The sequence below is a fragment of the Achroia grisella genome, unplaced genomic scaffold (assembly GCF_030625045.1).
Source record: "Achroia grisella isolate CSIRO2021 unplaced genomic scaffold, CSIRO_AGI_Agris_v1 utg6026, whole genome shotgun sequence".
NCBI lineage: Eukaryota > Metazoa > Arthropoda > Insecta > Lepidoptera > Pyralidae > Achroia > Achroia grisella.
The window spans coordinates 26,126-43,614 of NW_026712960.1; the positions used below are offsets into that span (position 1 = coordinate 26,126).

General features: G+C 32.9%; 1 protein-coding gene and 1 non-coding gene across 2 annotated transcripts in view; both read left to right on the forward strand.

The window, feature by feature from the left end:
* Window positions 1-6,206, forward strand: part of LOC131848913 (uncharacterized) — a gene marked incomplete at its 5' end in the record, with an annotated part of 28,659 nt that extends 22,453 nt beyond the window's left edge. The window contains 5 exons of the mRNA XM_059198872.1: window positions 2,041-2,213; window positions 2,804-3,026; window positions 3,444-3,783; window positions 4,065-5,214; window positions 5,807-6,206. Of these exons, the coding sequence (XP_059054855.1) occupies window positions 2,041-2,213; window positions 2,804-3,026; window positions 3,444-3,783; window positions 4,065-5,214; window positions 5,807-6,021 (2,101 nt within the window). The remainder of the gene's footprint in view (window positions 1-2,040; window positions 2,214-2,803; window positions 3,027-3,443; window positions 3,784-4,064; window positions 5,215-5,806) is intronic.
* A 6,609-nt stretch (window positions 6,207-12,815) lies between these two features.
* Window positions 12,816-12,887, forward strand: Trnad-guc (transfer RNA aspartic acid (anticodon GUC)). Its single transcript has one exon. It is a non-coding gene; the product is annotated as a tRNA-Asp (tRNA).
* The last annotated feature ends 4,602 nt before the right edge of the window (window positions 12,888-17,489 follow it).

A 17,489-nucleotide genomic window follows, 5' to 3' on the forward strand; every position in this document is an offset into this window, starting at 1 on the left:
TTAAGGCAAAACAACGTTTGCCGGGACAGCTAGTAGTTGTATATTTTTAACGTCAGCGAAACACTTCTAGAAATTGCGTGATATTTGATTCTTACGTCTGCGTTACAGCAAATACGAGTAGACGTCGATGAAATTCATCCGGCAATGCTGTCGCAAATGAAATTCCATTATGGTCAAATAATTTCCAATCTACTGCATCTTAGACCAGATCTGTAAGGATATCTAATCTAATTTAGATCGCTATAAACATTTCACGTCGTCTGCAAAGAGGATTTGAAATATGGCCGCCGTAAACGTGGAATTATATCCACTGATACTTTCAGAGCGTTTCAGAAAGAAGGGATTATGAAAGTTACCGTTTCACAAGATTAATTTTATGTCGCTAATTAAAAACTATTTCAAACCAAAACTAGTCAGCAGCGGCTTCGTAAGAACAGAGAAAATATCATTAGTGTTACATGAAAGTTTGTAGAGGGAATTACTTCTCAAGTAAGAGATAAAATTAATTATAAAAATCAAAAATAGTGTACTCGATGCGCTGATGCTATACAGACAAATTAATATTATAAAGAGGAAAGATTTGTATGTTTGTGTTAAACCGTAAATAAAAAAATCTCACCGTTTTTCATGGGTGATAATGGAATGGAGCATCAATATACGTTAATGTTTATGCAGGCGAAGCACCAGTGGAGGATAATAAGATGAGCATGAGGTTAAGTCAAATAGCCTATTAATAAATTCAATAAGAATTTATCATAACCATCAGGTTTCCAGCGGGAACCTCATGGAGCCTTGCGCATTAGGCTTGCTAGCAAAGAGGTCATCAGTTCACATTACACGTCCTTACCCTCTAATCTTTCACCATTAGAATGGGATGGGAGATAACGTAGGCTTTGTTTATTACCTAAAAATTAGGAAACTCTACAAAAACTTCTACAATGTAAACAAAGGTGGAAATTAGTCAAAATATATTTCATGCCATGCGCTGCAGAAATGTCCGTCAGTGCAAAGTCGGGACGGGCCGCAAGTATTTTATAAATCAGTAGTAAACTCATCAATATTTATTTACACTTCCCAGAATAGTAGAACGCAATCATTCACAATTTCTACAAAACCAATTCGTTTATTGCGATCCATTTTGTAGGAGTCGCCATCAATCATGCTGTAGTCACTACGAACAGCGTTTCATCAAAAGCAATTATCATTTTGAAGTTAATTAGTACCATGCGGGTGGCCATATTGGAGTCTCCCACAGTGTTGCTACCCTAATGGTTTTACCACCAAAACAGAAGAATTTCAACCTATAAAAAATCTAATAAAATTAATCAAATTATATTTATATATTAATAATATTTTACTGGATAAATTAAACTTTTAACACAACAGTTTACTTGTAAAATCGTTCATCATCATTACCTTGCCCAAATCCCATTGTTTGTGGTCGGTACAGTATGATATCTTCTTCCACTGATCCCTATCAGCCATCATATCTGAACATACTCTCCTTTTATTCATATCATCTGTCACACAATCCATCCATATTTTTTTGGTCGTCCATCCACTACTTATAAAATCGTTATTAGCTAAATTTTGCAATCTCGTTTAATTAGGTAATGAATTGTTTATAATAATAATCATCTCGATATCATTTGACGGTGATTTGATATCATAAGAGTCTGTAATAGACCTACATGAATAAAGATATTTTGAATTTGAATTTACATTTTAATTGAAATATCGTGAAATTGTAATAATTAATAATAATTTTGTGATTAATTTATTTTAAATTATTTGATCCCTTAAAGTGCACCAGCTAGAGAATTGGTTCAAATTTTGTTGGCAACACTGAATACACGAATCACTTTTCATAAACAAACTACGTTTAAATTGTTTTAATTTGGTCGTTTTCATTAATTATTACAATTAGTGTTAAGTGAATTTGAGTTCGGTATTTTCTATTCTTCAAAGTACACTTCAAAGTACACCATTCTATTGTCATCAATTAAAAAAAATACAAATTTGTTATCTTTCTTTTCACAGACGATACGGCATGGTGGACAAGAGATTTTGCGTCGAAGGAGGATCTCGGTGTGCGAAAGGAGAAGGACTATTCGTGTTCGCGGCTGAAGGAGGGAGAGAGCTAACTGATCTGCTGAATGTCTACAGCCATGATGCGCAGTCTAGACTCAGCATAGTTTCAAGAAGTGGTTCAGGTAAGTCTATTGCTAATACTTGATCTTTACTACTCGTAATTGTTAATGTATACTCCTTTATATCAAATTAGATGTGCCTGCTGTTTCACCCCCGTGAATTTATTCTGTTTTATTTTGTTGTATAAGCTATATTATTGTAAAGTTTCATTGAAATCCAGCCAGTAGTTTTTGCATGAAAGAGTAACAAATATCCATGCCTCCATCCACACTTTGAAACTTCCGCGATTATGTTATATAATATGTTAGTAATAAATAATGTGATATCTCAGGACAGTTCACAATCAGAGCTACTAGCTATTATGGGTACTGGACAACTGACATAAATATATAGATACATTTTTTTAATACATACATAATATGCATAGAAAACACCCAGACCCCGATACTAATAATTATAATAATCATATATTGTTCGAGAAGTCGAACGCGACCATCGGAAATATGAAAGAAAAGAAAGAAAATATTTATAATAGTTATCTAGTATCCATAACACAAGCTCTGCTTAGCTTGGGACTAGAAGTCGCTGCGTGAATTATCCATGATTATTATTAATATTAATATTTTAAAACAAAAAACGTATTTTTCCGCAGTTCTGGAGAAACGTTTCTCTGACACCAGTTCCTGCATTGACGAGTGCTTTAACACATCTCTGAGGTCGGTCTCCCCATCCTGGGCGCCACCAGCGAGTCAAACTATGCACTGCCTCTCAGATCTCGACACAAGTCTGGACAGCAACGGAGAGGAAAACTTCAGGAGACCAACGTCACTACCACGATGTGCCAGTTGTATTGGGAAGATCAGTCATTTGACCAGGTAAAAACATAAATATTTTAAAAGTATCTGCATTCTAGACTTTATCTGCATTATAATAGTAAACCAATATCCTTCACCACAGTATTTGCTATATAAAAATACTTACTATGACGGCCTCGTTGATTGAACACACCACTTTACTTCTCATTTTGTTTCCCAACAGGCAAACGCCTGTTCGATTCCTTGTACGGTACTAACATGTTATTATTATTATTACTACTAAGTGGTAACAAACTTTTACATAAATCTTACAGTCATACAATGTGTTAATACTCCTTTTTATTCCTAGAATGTCAAACACCAACTTAGTGTCTAAATGAAGGGCATTCTTTAAGTCCCCTATAATAGAATTAAAGCCATTGCTACATCTACTTGAAGACCTCCATTATAATTTAAGTATTGTGATTTATTTTCCAGATCATCTACTATGGGAACACCTGGCTCCCTCATGTCTCCTGTCTGGACCATGGAAAATATCATTGAAAAGCGCTCTGATTCAGATCGAGCGTCTATATACTCCAGATCAAGCGGCAGCGCATCAGAATACAGTGTACCTCGCAGTGCGTGTCATTTAGACAAGAGTTTCGACTCGAAACGTGCTAGCCCTGTTGCCTGCTGTACTCCAACTATACCTGCAAAGACCGGCAATGCTTGTCACTGCTGGCAGCAACCAAAACCATGCTGCTGTAGAAAGAAATCATTCAGTGGGCCATACGAAAATTATGACGTACCAAAAACGCCCATGCCCCTAATTCAGGTTTGTTATTTACTAATTAACCTTTCCAAGCTCCGTGATATAATCAAATTAAAACTTTGTCTTGATCTCCGCTTAATTATATCTACTTGTTTGACAGGCTTATTTCTCGAATTTCTCATTGAATTTGATCAAATTCATAGTCAAATTGAACGAATATTTTCATAGTTTCTAAGAAATTTAATTAAATTCCAAACGAGTCCGGTTCGCTGGTACTTTTGCTGCTTCTAATTATTAGCAAAATTCAAAATATTTGTTGTATTAAATAAATGTATTTATTCTAGGAACATCCAATAGACAGCAGCACAGATGCTTCAAGCCTTTACGATACGCCAAAGAAATTAAAATGTCTCATTAACGGTCAATCGTGCAGTTGTAAACACATTGTGAATGAGACCAAAAATGATGACACCAACCAAACAATTGAGAATAACAACGCATGTGATACTAGTGTTAATAATAATGATACGTCCGTAGAATCACATTCTAATTACGTAAACGTTACCCCTGTTACCAAAAAGGCATCGCCCCAAATCGATTTTGGAAATTATGCTAATGTAGATCTAACGGCTACTTTAGAGAAGTTCGAAAGTTCATTACAGATTCTTCGAAGCGCTGGATTCAGTCCAGAAGAATTAGACGCTTTAGAAGATATCCCTGAACATGACGACGACATTTCTGCAGCAACAACAAATACAGTACATCCATCAACCGAATGTTGTAATGATCATGGTAATTATATGCATATGGAACCATTAGAAAATAGCAGTTCTAGTAACAGCAATAAGAATTACTCTGACAATATCAGTAGGATCAGTCACGTATCTGATCCCACACAGCATTCAGACTCCATGAGTACTATAAGTACGAGGCGGTCTAGTTCTGCAGATTTCACAAAAAGACACGAAGACGACTATGGAATTCACAGTCAACTTTGTTTTACACCAACAGTGCTAAGGAAAGCATCTAAAAATGAATGCATTAATGAAGGTACTCTAAAAAAGCCATTAGAAATCATAGAACCAGCAGATAAAACATTTAAAGTACCAGAATTGAAATTTGAAAATATGTTGGTTGCAAGAATTCGTGATGTTGTGAAGATTAGAAGATCCTCTAGTGTACCGAGTAAATCTGATAAAAATAGAGACTCATCGAGTTCCAATGATTCAGGGGTATCTACAGGGTCATTGAAGCACCATAGAGGTGACTTTAATGAGTTCGAAATGCCCATAACCAATTCGAAATCAAGTAAAAAACATATAAAGTGCAACAAGCAGATGAGAATGTCCTTGACTCCAGTGCACACGCCGTTTCCAAAGTCAAACTCATCAGATCCATTAAAAAACCTAACGTTTCAATTCGAGGAGGTGTCAGCTTTGACCAAATCTAATTCCTGTGATGTTGACACGTTAAGAAGGCGGAAGAGACATACTTGTAAGTTGAATTTTTAATATAATATTTTCTCTTTCAAATCTATTTTGAGAGCCTGAATTTCAGCTCTTTTTAACTCTATTCAAATTAGTGCTAGCTGATAGGTTGTATTCAAAGATTTCAGTTTAAAAATGTAAAACAATCAAATTATTTAAAAGAGCAACAAACGAGGTTTTTGCTTAATTCTTCTTGTGATGAGACAGATTTCCGAATGAGCGGTAGATTAAAAAAATAAGTATGACTATTCAAATGTACTTGAATGTAAGATTAATTGAATTAAGTATTTTCTATTCTATGTTTAATTGGTCGCAGGTTCGATTCCTCGCACGATACAAACATTCATGAAAATGATTGGTTTTATCGGTATCGCTGGATAGTTTTCTATGTAAATACAAAAAAAATCTAAGTATTCATACTAGTTGTCTAGTATTAATAATTACCAGTAATAGTCTAACACAAGCTCTGCTTAGCTTATGAGATTAGATGGCGCTGTGTGTATTGTCAATATATATTAATATAAACCGTTGACACTTCCACCAGATGAATCATCTACGTCATTCTCGTCATCATTCCAGAATGTTCTTTATATTTCCAGTGGATCCAGACATCACAGCGCGCCACAGTCAACTAACCAACAAGAGTACATCCAGTGGCGCCTCCGATACATCTGATTACATGGAATCATTATCAGTATCATCGTTCAGCTCCTGTGACGTCTCTGCAGATAGACACGTAACCAGGCCAAGATCCGGCAAGGAATATGCCAGTATAGACCGAGCGGCATTAGCCAACGCGTGCGATGGCAACTGATTGCCACTAATGCCAACAGCATTGTCATTTATGAAATAAATTTTGTAGCTACCATGATATTTATATGTTTTATTTGAAGTCATACTACGTAATTCCCGCGTAATAAGTCATTACTTAGTACGCATGCGCGAATATCATAACCAACAAATATTGAATTGAAAAAAGGAGCGACGTATTTCTCTTCTGTAATTAATTCTGTAATTGAATTAATTGATTGAAATAAAATTTTCTATGATATGCAACAAAACAAATTCATAAGATCTTAAAAAAAACTGCCTTTTTGAAAATATCAATGATGCCATAAAGCCGCTTTGAAGTTACTTTTTTATAGAAATCTGGGTTAACTGTCATTGTTTGAAAAAATTTATATTCTGTAGCAATTTAATAATGAAAAAAAAGAAAAGTGCGTGAAAGCGTTTTATGGTCGATTTTACGCGCCAATTTTATTACCGCATCTACATAATTTTTTTTTGTGTTTGTTTTTCCCGTCTGAGTGAAAGGACTCAGCCCATACAGCTATTGTCTTCGGTAACATTCTTATAGTTAATTTCCTTCAAGTAATGCATCTACATAAGTAGTATTTTCCCTCCTTTATTTCTAAAATATAATATTATTATTAGGACGTAGGAAAATAAAATCGATACAGTCTAAAAGAGAATTATCCGCATTCAGAATAAACATAGACTGAATTGCTTCTAAGTATATTTTCATACTAGTACATATGATACAAAAATTGTAAGCGTAAACTTGATTTTCAAAATATTTGGAAAGTAAATCTTGGGTACTTTACAATAAAATTTTAATGACAGTTAATACATATTTTACCATGAGAAAGTAACAGAAACAAATAAACTATCACTTTAAATATTTTTCTTGTCATTAAGAACTTATGAGTTTCTAATTACAGAAAATAATAATTTAGATTCTTTATTTGTAAAAATGGCAACACTGGCATTAGTTTCAATACAATAATTGTTTCATTAAGAAAGTATACAAAAATGTATCATTATTTTTCATATTCAACTGAAGGACTTGTATCCAAGGTCATGAATAATGCATTATAAAAAAAATCATTATGAAATAGTGTGTAAATATTCTATGTAAATATTACTGAAGCACAATATAAGCATATGTTGTTCCTATGTACATATTATGACTAAATATAGTAGTAATTTAGTATTAGTGAAAACGAATTTAGTTGGTAGTAGTGTGCCAAAAATATTATAGCTGGCTATATTATAAAATTTACACTTACATGGTTTTGGGCTTTGAAATAATTAAGAAATGTAAAAATGTAATAGCTCGTAATTATTACATAGATCGAAATATAATTTAAATATGTTTTATTCATTTAATATATATGAATACGATAAATATACTTAATTATAAGTCTTTTACAATTAAAATTACCTGTGTAATATGTAACGATAAAGTAGATTACAAATGTAATACTTTGGTAATAACTTGTAGGTACATAAATTATTTGTGCCTTTTGTAATATATGTTGAATTGAGTGCGTTTTGTTTTATCTAATTCTTGCTTAAAACAATTAAACGATTTATCTACTGAAATAATTTAACGAAATGAGTATGTACTTCATATTTTGTATAAAATTATAATTAATTAATTATGTATAACATGTAGTAAGTATATAAAATTATACTTGATATATAATCTACAAATAAATACAAACTGTCACCTAAATGCAATTTATAAGCAATAGTCAGATTCAAAAAAACAAATTACATAAGTACATATTTTGTAATACTTTTCGTAATTCATTAATAATAATAATAAATAAATGTTTGCGTAAAAAATAAAATAAATCGTTAAATTACGTCCTGCCAAATATATAATACGTAGATTTTACATGTAAACAATATGTACTTGTATTTTAAGATTCGGACGAAGTATTTTAAGTGTGCGACTGTGTTTACTTAATCACAATTAAATATATATAGCAACACCTATTTATATTATATATACTATCCTACCAAATATATTAAAATAAACGCTATTGAAATCCAATTATATAATTCATGTATTTCAAGGACAAGGAACCTATTAGAATATTGTTTTTGTTGAATATTTTATAACAAAATACCTTTAGTGTTGTGTAAAAAAGTATATTTTAAATCTGTTTAAAATATATTTTTTATTTAACATTAAAGTTATTTTAGCCGCGTTTTGCACGACCCGATCTGTAAGCATGCTTAATTTGGGTGGTGAAATGTAGTTATATTGCTAAAACAAAATTTGTTTTTTTATTTAAAAAATATTGTACTTATTTATGATAATTGTACCGTTTTAAATATTACAACAGTAACATAACCTTTTTTACAAGTTTTAACATAATTTGTTTTACAATAATTATATTTGTCTGTTTAAAAACAAACTACTAGTGCAGTGAATAGTTTTTATCTAGTCAACGGTGAGTGATGTTTGCAATGGACTTTTTATAACAAACTAACATTTACGGTTTATTAAAAATAAAAAAGTTATGTAATAGACATGTACGTAGAATAATAGTGCATATATTACGATATAAGTGCGTTGTGTTGGTTATAATACACGACGCGTAATTTCTACCCGTTCTGAATCGAGCGAGCGAGGGCGTAATAGAGCGGAGTGTGTTAAATACGCACGTATGTCGTACGTTTTTCAACACACTTGATTTTATATATATTTTTCTATTAAACTGTGATGAAGACTGTTGCTTTCCCGCCATTTTACTTTTTTAAATCTGCCCATCCTACTTGCTATCGCCGCACAGCGGTAAATTCGAAATTTGAAAAGATATATTGCAGTTATGGAATATATGTAACGCCTGTATGCTGCTTTATATATAGAAAACCGGTGAAATTTGATTCATTTTAGAAGCAAGTGTGTTGAAAATTCTCTATCGTAATTATGTACAATTAAAAAAATAGTTTTATCTATATGTTTTATGTAATTTTCACTTCTATTCTTAATTTGAAATACAGTTTTAATTTTAAATTATAGAATACAATGTTTAGAATTATTTTTTACCGTTTGTTTATTCTTAATTTGAAACAGAGTTTTAAATTATAGATTAACAATATTTTCATTGCAGACGTCACTTTATTCGGTTTTGGTTTACCTGCAGCATGTTGAAGGTATATAAAGCACGTTAGTGTATAGGTTTTGTGTGTAAAGTCAACTATTTTCATACAACTTTTATGTTGCGATTCATATTACATACATATTGTAACATTTGTAATATTATATTGCAATCGAGAGAATGGAAATATAGTGCATTTCAAAGAAAACTGTTCTTTTTTTTTCTATTTACCTACCTAAATACATTCAGAGACAAAATAGTCACTCAGGCAGTCGCTAACTCTGCCAAAAGCGTATGCTATTAGACCAGTGTTTCCCAAGCTTTTTAGTACCATCCTTCCCCACCTTGTAAACTCCTAATACCATTGTGCTACATACATCTTAATAATATTATAAACGCGAAAGTTTGTAAGTATGGATATTTGTTGCTCTTCCACGCTACTGAACAGATATTGATGAAACTTTACAATAATATAGCTTATGCATTAGAATAACATATAGGCTATATTTTATATTGAAATTGAACGCGTGAAACCGCGAGAACGGCTAGTAATTTATAACATTAAAAAATTGAATTGTTCACTTAAGAAACTTTAATAATAGGTTTTATGAAGAAATTAATAGTGCTAGAATTCACATCATTATTGTAGAAAAAATCCGATATTTTAAAAATATATTAAAAGAAGGTAGTTTGTTTTTAGTACTAATGAAGTACCCAATGTAAAGGTTATTACAAATATTGTAAATAGCGCCATCTAGTATTTATAGACCAACCTACTACACTGACTTTGGTCTATAAATACGGAGGTCGGTAGTTGAATAATCCTCTTTCGTTGCTTGAGCCGCGGCATTCAGTCGACGAGCGCAGAGCGTGCCAGTTGTGTTTTGGATATTAAAGTGAATTGTATTAGCAATGAGTTTATCCCGGTCTTAGTTGGGCTTGGGGAGAAAGCTGCAAGTAATGAAGGTGAGTGTTAATGCATTCTAAAAGGGCGTTTAAACCTACTCCCGTGTCACAAGTCACGGGCGCTACTTGGGGTTTCCCTTGCGGTAGCCGGCTTCGAAGCCTCGGTCGTCCATCATAATTAGTGCTTCTTACAATAGGAAATTGTTAATGAAACAGTAAGTAAATCAAAACAGAATGAAAAATTTAAATACACGTTTCATATGGCCCAACTTGGCAGGAAACGCAGTACATGGCTGAATGTGGTCTTCGACAAGTGTCTGAGTGGCTGGACTATAATCTCCTAACATTAAACGCGTCTAAGACCCAGTATTTGTGTTTCCATAAAACAGCTGTATCTCGCCCACCTTCAAGTAAGTTCAATATTAAAATACACAAAAACTGTCTATCGCCTAATGGTACTTCCAACGCTTACTGTAATTGTGACATTATCAACAGGGTGGTCTCGCTGAGGTATCTTGGAATTGAACTGGACGAAAATTTAAATTTCAAGAAACATATATCAATTACCGCAAAAAGAGTTAGAAAATTAATGTACACAATGAAATTATTGAGAGTCATTTCAGACAACACTACTCTGAAATTGGTATACTTAGCGTTATGTCAGTCTTTAATAAATTATTGTCTACTAGCCTGGGGAGGTATTACGAAGTCCAATTTAATTCCCTTAGAAAGAGCTCAACGAGCTGTTCTGAAGGTTTCTCTAAAAAAACCGCGACTATTCGACACGATGCAATTGTATAAAGAGGCTGAGGTCCTGAGCGTGCGCAAATTGTTTGTAATGCGAGTTACTGTATACATGCACAAATATGTGAAGAGTCTACCAACATACAAAGATATATTAAAGAAGAGAATCTATAAAGCTCCTGTGTCTAAGGCTAAAACATCATTTGCTCAACGTCACAAAAAAAATTCTCTTTCCACACATATACAATCAAATTTGCAAACTAATTGATATGAAACACTCTCAGTTATCAGGTTTAAAAACACTCCTCAACAGTATACTGATGTCCTGGACATATGAGGACACTGAGAAAATACTAAAACCCGTAATATAAATTTAGACAATTCTGAAATATTCTAATGATTCTATATGAATTTACAACACTTCCAAATAACATTCTTACTCACTCAAACACACACACACACACACACTCACACGTACACACATACACACACACACTCGCCGACTAACAAATACATATCTGTAATTTTTATTATTGTATTCTTTGTTTATTTTATTTTATTTTTTGTCATATATTACTAGTATTAATATTATATAAACACTAAATTTTTATATGCACTCTGATCGCCGTACCAATGTAACGTTAACTGTCAAACCTGCTTTGATTTCCACGATACAGGCATTGCCTAGTGTGGGGTCATAGTTACAATGTTATTTAAGTTATATTTTATGAAATAAATGTTATTCTATTCTATTCTATTCTATTCATATGATTTTAAAGTCCATGTTTTAATTAACCCCCCTTAACAATCAATTTGCCCCCCTGTAGGACATGGGCCCCACGTTGGGAAGCATTGCATTAGACAGAGTTAAGAACTACCTAGCGTCTCTAACAGCAGGTGTTGTATTATTCATTTCGTCAGTAAATTAAATACAGAGCAGAACCATGTAATATTTATAAATAGAACTAATAACACGGAACAACGACGTGTAACATTTCTCGTATAATCTAAACTTTTGACATTTCTCACATAACTTCATCATTTTCAAAAGCTGATAATCTTCCCACGTATGGAAAGCTACCTAAATCTCTAATAAAGAGTAACTAAAATTAATAATAATATATCAGGACAATTTACGCAGCGCCATCTAGGCCTAAGCTAAGCCTTAACTTAGCTTGTTTTATAAAGAATAGAAAATAATTTATTCAAATAAACTTAATTTAAGCACTTTGAATAGTCATCATTATTTTAATCTACCACTCATTCGGAAGCTGTCTTATCACAAGAAGAACGAGCAAGAAACTTGCGTGTTGCTCTTTTAAATAATCATTGCAACACATTTACATTTCCAATTCGAAACGTGCGAATATAAAACATCAACTAGCACTAATTTATTAGTTTCAGATATTAAGTACACAATAGGATTAAAAGAGTCGTAGTAATTAGAGCAGACCAGTCCTTACAAGCAGCACTCGTTCACGAGTATGATGTATGAGTCGGCCATCAATGCGCTCGGTCATATTTTAAAAATGAAATAAATATTTTTTTTTACATACACATATAGTACATGTACACATAGAAAAAACCAAGACCGTTACCGTTTGTACCGGTCTAGAATTTTGTCTATCGTTCTCATGAATACAAATATTTGTACCATGCGAGGAATCGTACCCACGACCATCGGAACTAAGGCGGTGGGCTGAACCGCTTGAACAACGAGGCCGTTATTATTATCATTACATAGTATAAAACAAAGTCGCTGTCGCTGTCTATAGCTACTGCTACCTATGTATGCTTAAATCTTTAAAACTACGCAACGGATTTTGAAGAGATTTTTTTTAATAGATAGAATAATTCAAGAGGAAAGTTTATATATATAATACATGTACACCCGTGCGAAGTCGGGGCGAGTAGCTAGTTCTATTTCATGCAGACCTCTTTGTAGAATGATTACTAGCTAAACATTGTTCTATGAAAAGCGTTCTCATTCAGAAATACACATTGTTAAATTTGATGTAGGTTCACTACATAAAGTACGAATATTTCAATAAAACTTCCGTCATCCTCGGTAGTATAGTGGTAAGTATCCCCGCCTGTCACGCGGGAGACCGGGGTTCGATTCCCCGCCGGGGAGTACCTTTTTGTATTCTTTTTTTATTATACCTATACTAATTTTCAAAAATGATATAAGCACGAGAAAGTTAATTATTGTTAAAGTATAGTTTTATTTTTTTAACATAGATTAGGTGAGTGTCATGGAAAATAGACATAGATTAATATTATATATTAGTTTTTAATATTGCTTATCTATATTCTTACTGAATGTTAATATTATTAGTATTGTTATATATACGTACTAGCTGTTCCCGCGACTTCGTCCGCGTGGAGTTTAATTTTATTTTTCTAAAATAAAAGTAGCCTATGTTGCTTATTAAATCTACCTGCCAAAAAAAGTCAAAATCGGTCCAGCCATTGTCAAAATAGATCCAGCCATTTCAGAGATTAGCCGGAACAGACAGACAGACAAAAATTGTAAAAAATGTTATGTTGTGCCGTATTTATATTCATAAGCATGTAGTAAAAAACGGTTATTTCAATATTATATACAGACAGTCAAATTTTATTTATATGTATAGATGTCGGTGGATTATATAGACACAATTGTGAATAAACATCGTTTAAAGCGCCATCTGCGACAGGGCTTCACGATTAGTGGGTGATTTAGTTACCCGAGCAACCCTCCAGTGCTCCCTTTGGACGATTTAATCCGTACCCACGTGTCCAGTTTGCTCAGATTTATAAAGTACTTTTGCGGTTTACACACGGACAGATATTGCGACCACATCATTTTAAGGAATGTTACATATTAATGTGGATGGTTTTTTTTTTTATGGATGATAATGGAATGGTGCACCCGCCTGCGCTAACGGTTTACGCTGGCGAGGCACCAGTGGAGGATGATAAGATGAGCATGAGGTCAGGTCAGTTAGCTCATCGTGACAAATTCACTAGGAATTTATCACGATGATTTCCAGGGGGAACCACGTGGAGGTCAACCTGATATGGTGCATTGCTAGTAATGGGGTCATGAGTCCACATTACTAACAATCCCCTTCCCCCCAATTAATGTGGATGGTTATAAGGGCAGAAAATGAGATGGATGGACTGTGTGAAAGATATGGTAAGAAAGGGAGTATATAACGAGATGACTGCGAACAGGGATGAATGGAAGAGAAAGACATATTACGACTACCACAAATAAATGAGATAAGGAAGAAGCAGGTGATCATTTTCACGTTAAAGTATAAATCAGGTATTTGTACTAAAAGTGAAAATTACTGCAAAGTTTCAATGAAAAAGGCATTGTAGGGTGATCTTTCTCTTATCATCTTATTTATATCTTATATCTGTTAGTCTTAAATTATTTTTTACTAGCTTTTAACCGTGTCTTTGTCTGCACAAATTTTCATTCCTTATTACATCCCCTTCTAGGTCATAATAATAATAATAAAATTAAAATGTCCATGGATCATCACATAGCGCTGGGTAAGCAACTAGTCCCAAGGTAAGCAACTCGATATTATGGTACTAAAAAAGATTCATAATATACATAGAACAACACCCAGACTACATACAGAAAAATGTACGTACCGAGCGTCGATCGAACCCGCGACTATCGGACGTATTGCGCTGTAGTAACCGCTAGACTACCGAGGCCGTTATATAAGATGGCCTATTTCTACCCTTGAGGTACAATCTATATACATTTCAAATTTCATTAATGTTGTAGCTAATCAGGGATGTATTTTTAATTCTAAATTTATAGTTATTTTATAGTAGGTACATTCTTTTATATACTTCATTATGTCTTGACTGGTCTGCTCTAATCACTATGACTGATTTCCTCTTATTAATTGTTCAACCAGTTGGTTGTATATTCAATATTTTTTCTATTTGAGTATTTAATTGAATTAATGCTAATTGGTAGTTTGTATTCACACACTTAAACTTAAACATGTAAAGTAAGAATAAAATTATTTAAAAGAACAACACGCACTTCTTGTGACGATACAGCTTTCCGAATGAGCGGTAGATTAAAAAAAATGTGATGACTATTCAGTGCTTCAATGTAAGTTTATTTGAAAAATGATTTTCTATTCTATTCTTGTCAATAGTTTCCTAATATATATCTCCGTATACCTCTCTAATATCTTTTCCTTTTACCTATACACGTATAAAATAAAACTATAACAATTAATATCAGTTTAGTCGTGAAAAACTCCAATTTATTTATATTAAATTAATTACTCCGCCAAATGTACTGTACTATATAATATATTGTGTGCATTAAAGTTAATAAAAAAAAAAATAACTCCAATTTATTTATATGTGTTTTTAAGAATAAGAATAACTTTTATTTCTTAAACTTAAGTAACATTGTACCTGTGACTTCACACTAGGCTATGCCTGTATCGTGGAAATCAAAGCAAGTTTGACAGTTAACGTTATATTGGTACGAGTTACATTGTACATGAAAAGCAAGTAAACAGGCAGACAGAATCTATAATTATTAGTAAGGATTCGACAGAATTACACCCCATGTGTACAATATACGCGGCGAGTGAACACCAGGAGGCGTAGGTACCCAGAGCTGAGGTGTACCCTTTTTATGTTCATTCACTCTCGAACTTTTCACTAAACTCGGAAAAACTCTTTTATTTCAAATGAAAATGTAATTGAATTTGATTTTTACGGCCTTGATGGTCTGGCGGTTTAACGCAACGCTTTAATTCCGATGCTAGCGGGTTCGATTCCTCGCACGGTACAGATATTTGTATTCACGAGTATGATTGTTTCTGGTCTGATTGATTTTTTTGTATATAGTTTGTATTTACAAAAAAACATATTTCAGTATATTCACCAGTTCTCTAGCCAAGCTAAACAGAGATTGTATTATGTATACCATAACACAAGCGTGTGAATTGTACTGAGATTATTATTATACCAGTTGAGTCGCGACTTCGTCCGTGTAGAATTTAACTTTATTTTTTTTAAATAAAAGTAGCCTAAGTTACTCCTTATTACATCAGCTATCTGCTAAAAAAAGTCCCGTCAAAATCGGTCCAGCCATTTCATAGATTAGCCGGTACAAACAGACAGACAGACAAAAATTGTAAAAAATGTTATTTTGGTGTACCATATTTATATTCATATGAATGTAGTAAAAAATGGTTATTCCAATATTACAAACAGACATTTCAATTTTATTTATATGTATAGATAGCAAACAAAATCTTAGAAACAAAGACAAAGATTATTTAACTACAAAGCTTGTATAATTTAGTCTCTTTTAGATGCATTACGAACATTCCAAGTTTAACAGATGCTGTGGTGTTACTTATTTGTGTATCTGAGAGATATATTTGTTAAACTTTCAAATGTAACTCCATACCTTCATCAACTATTAGTTTTTTTACAATATACTTTCATTATACGCTTTCGAATCATTCACGCTTACCGTATATGTACCGGCGGACCTGTTTGGATCAATCATTATGTTTTTGATGATGCTTCCTTTTTTTTATTTAGTACTAGCTGTACTTGCGACTTCGCGTGGAATTTAACAAAAAAGTTAATTAGAGAATTTTCCTAAAATCAAAGTAGTCTAAGTTACTGCTTATTACATCAGCTACCTGCCAATAAAAGTCCCGTCAAAATCGGTCCAGCCATTTCAGAGATTAGCCGATTAACAAACAGACAGACAGACAGATAAAGATTGTAAAAAATGATAATTTGGTGTATATACCGTATTTATATATATGAATATATACATGTAGTAAAAAATGGTTATTTCAATATTACAAACAGACACACCAATTTTATTTATATGTATAGATTGTAATTACATATCGTTTCTTATTAATCTTACTTTATATGGTAATGCTTATTAAATATTTGTGTACTGGATCAGACTGAGCATAGAATCGAATTATAACAGTCAGTCTAGATTTTTCTAATTAAAAAGTTCTAATTCTGCTGATACATAGACACTTTTTTTTATATAAATACATATATAATATACATAAAAAATACCCAGAATATGTATCGCACATACAATTATACTCATGAATACAAATGTTTGTACCGCGCCAGGAATCGAACCCGTGATAATAGGACGTAAAGCCGTGTGCTAAAGCGCTAGACCACCGAGGCTGTCGAATTTGCAGTTGAATAGGTTAGAAATGGGTGTACCCATTTCTAACCTATTTAACTGTAAATTCGATGAAATATTGGCACAGACTTCTAATATTGGATGCAGCTAAGTTACTGAACTGGCTGGTATCACATTAATTTAAGTTGATTTAATAGTAGCACAGATAACATAATTGATAGTAGTAAACGTTGATTTAATAGTAGTACGATGGTATTGTCATCATCACATTTAACGTACAAAAAACCGAAAAAACAAACGAATTTCTTAAAGGCTTTGAATGAAATTGAGAGTAATGTTGCCTAAGAGTTCTTGGGCTTGTAAACCCAAAGGTCGCAAGTTCAAAGCTCGTCGATACCAAAAACTTCGTTAACAGTTTTCTTGTGTTTTTAAACCCAAAGGTTCAAAGTTCGTCGTTTCTAATAACTTCGTATGTCTCTTGGATTAACTACATAAGTAGTAAATAACAACACGAGTTTAAGTTGGCGTTCTTGCTTGTTTCTATTAACTGACTCTGCGTTTCGA